Source organism: Sinocyclocheilus grahami, unplaced genomic scaffold (genome assembly GCF_001515645.1).
Source record: "Sinocyclocheilus grahami isolate Dianchi unplaced genomic scaffold, SAMN03320097.WGS_v1.1 scaffold811.1, whole genome shotgun sequence".
NCBI lineage: Eukaryota > Metazoa > Chordata > Actinopteri > Cypriniformes > Cyprinidae > Sinocyclocheilus > Sinocyclocheilus grahami.
Window position 1 is genome coordinate 250,208 of NW_015505990.1, and position 1,378 is coordinate 251,585.

At 40.4% G+C, this 1,378-nt stretch overlaps 1 protein-coding gene across 1 annotated transcript in view; it reads left to right on the top strand.

Moving 5' to 3' along the window:
• The window catches only part of LOC107562182 (serrate RNA effector molecule homolog), a 22,042-nt gene that overhangs the window by 11,093 nt on the left and 9,571 nt on the right, over window positions 1-1,378 (top strand). The window contains exons 9-11 of the mRNA XM_016246769.1: window positions 201-279; window positions 365-556; window positions 655-825. Coding sequence (XP_016102255.1) covers window positions 201-279; window positions 365-556; window positions 655-825 — 442 coding nt within the window. The remainder of the gene's footprint in view (window positions 1-200; window positions 280-364; window positions 557-654; window positions 826-1,378) is intronic.

The following is a 1,378-nucleotide window of genomic DNA, read 5'->3' on the forward strand; positions in this document are numbered from 1 at the left end:
ATCATTGCTCTTTTGTTAGTTTTGATTGCTTCCATTGTCCTCATTCGTAAGTTGCTTTGGATAAAGGCGTCTGCTAAATGTAAATGTAGGTTTGCATAGTAATTGCATTTGTGCCTGCATAAAATGTTTCCTTAAATCATTTTAATGCATGAAAGCAGACATGGGGGGGAAAAGCTCAAATTTCCGTCTCTGTGACTCAGGTTTTTCAGGCGTTGTTGGGTGACCTTCGACAGAGGTGTGAACATCAAAGAGATCTGCTGGAACCTGCAGAACATCCGGGTGAGTTCTAGAATCACTGGCTTGCGGAACCACACTGTGTAGCAAACGTCTTGCTCACTCTCTTCTCCTGTTCCTCTCTGAGCAGCTGCGGGACTGTGAGCTGGCTCCTGGGGTCAATCGAGATCTGGCACGTCGTGTGCGGAACGTAAACGGAATCACGCAGCACAAGCAGGTTCTCCGTAATGACATCAAGCTGGCTGCTAAATTGATCCATTCACTGGATGACAAGGAGAGGCTTTGGAGCCACAAACTCAGAGAAGAAACGCATGCTCTGGAGGTATTCTCACCTTAGGCTGATCAAATATGTATTTATTTTAACACCGCTTTTAAGTGTGATTGCTTGGCTTATTTCCCCATTTCTCTTATTTCTTGAAGCTCCCTGCACAGAACCCCATTTTAAAGAACATCACTGATTACCTGATTGAGGAAGTGAGCGCAGAGGAGGAAGAGCTTCTGGGAAGTGCAGGGGGAGCCGATTCTGATGAGGCATCCAAAGAGGGAAACCCCACTGAGATAACTGTGGAGAGAGATGAAAAACTCGTCAAGGTCAGAAAAAGTGTCGTTATCATTTTACCCCAAAATCAGCAGATGATGTAATACATTACACCGCCCTGCATCTTATTGATTTAATGAAATCCGATACTTGTTTCTTACTAATATTAGGTTGCCGATTTAAAAATAAAATAAAAAAAAATAGTACCTGTTTTCCTCGAGCAGGTCTCGCACTTACAAAATATAATGCATTTTGTAGCATTTTTGCTTTCGACAGCCGTTTGTAGGGTGAAGAAGTCTTGTATTATCCCCAGGGTTCCTACACGGTTTGGAAAAGTATGGAAAAAAAGAGTATAGAAAAAATATTTGCATTTCCAGACTTTTGTCCCTATTTAGTTTTCTATAATAGCAAATTAAGAATTTAATGAGAATTTATCAGACAAGAAGTGTGTTTTCATGGCAGCTGTTTAGTGGTTGTCAAATTAATTCATGGTGCACTTTTTCATTATGCAAAATGCAGGTTATAAGCGTTTTGGGTTTCTTATGATATTCTTATAGTACCATATTACAGAACCTCTAAAAGGATCCTTGCAAAAATAAGAAATTA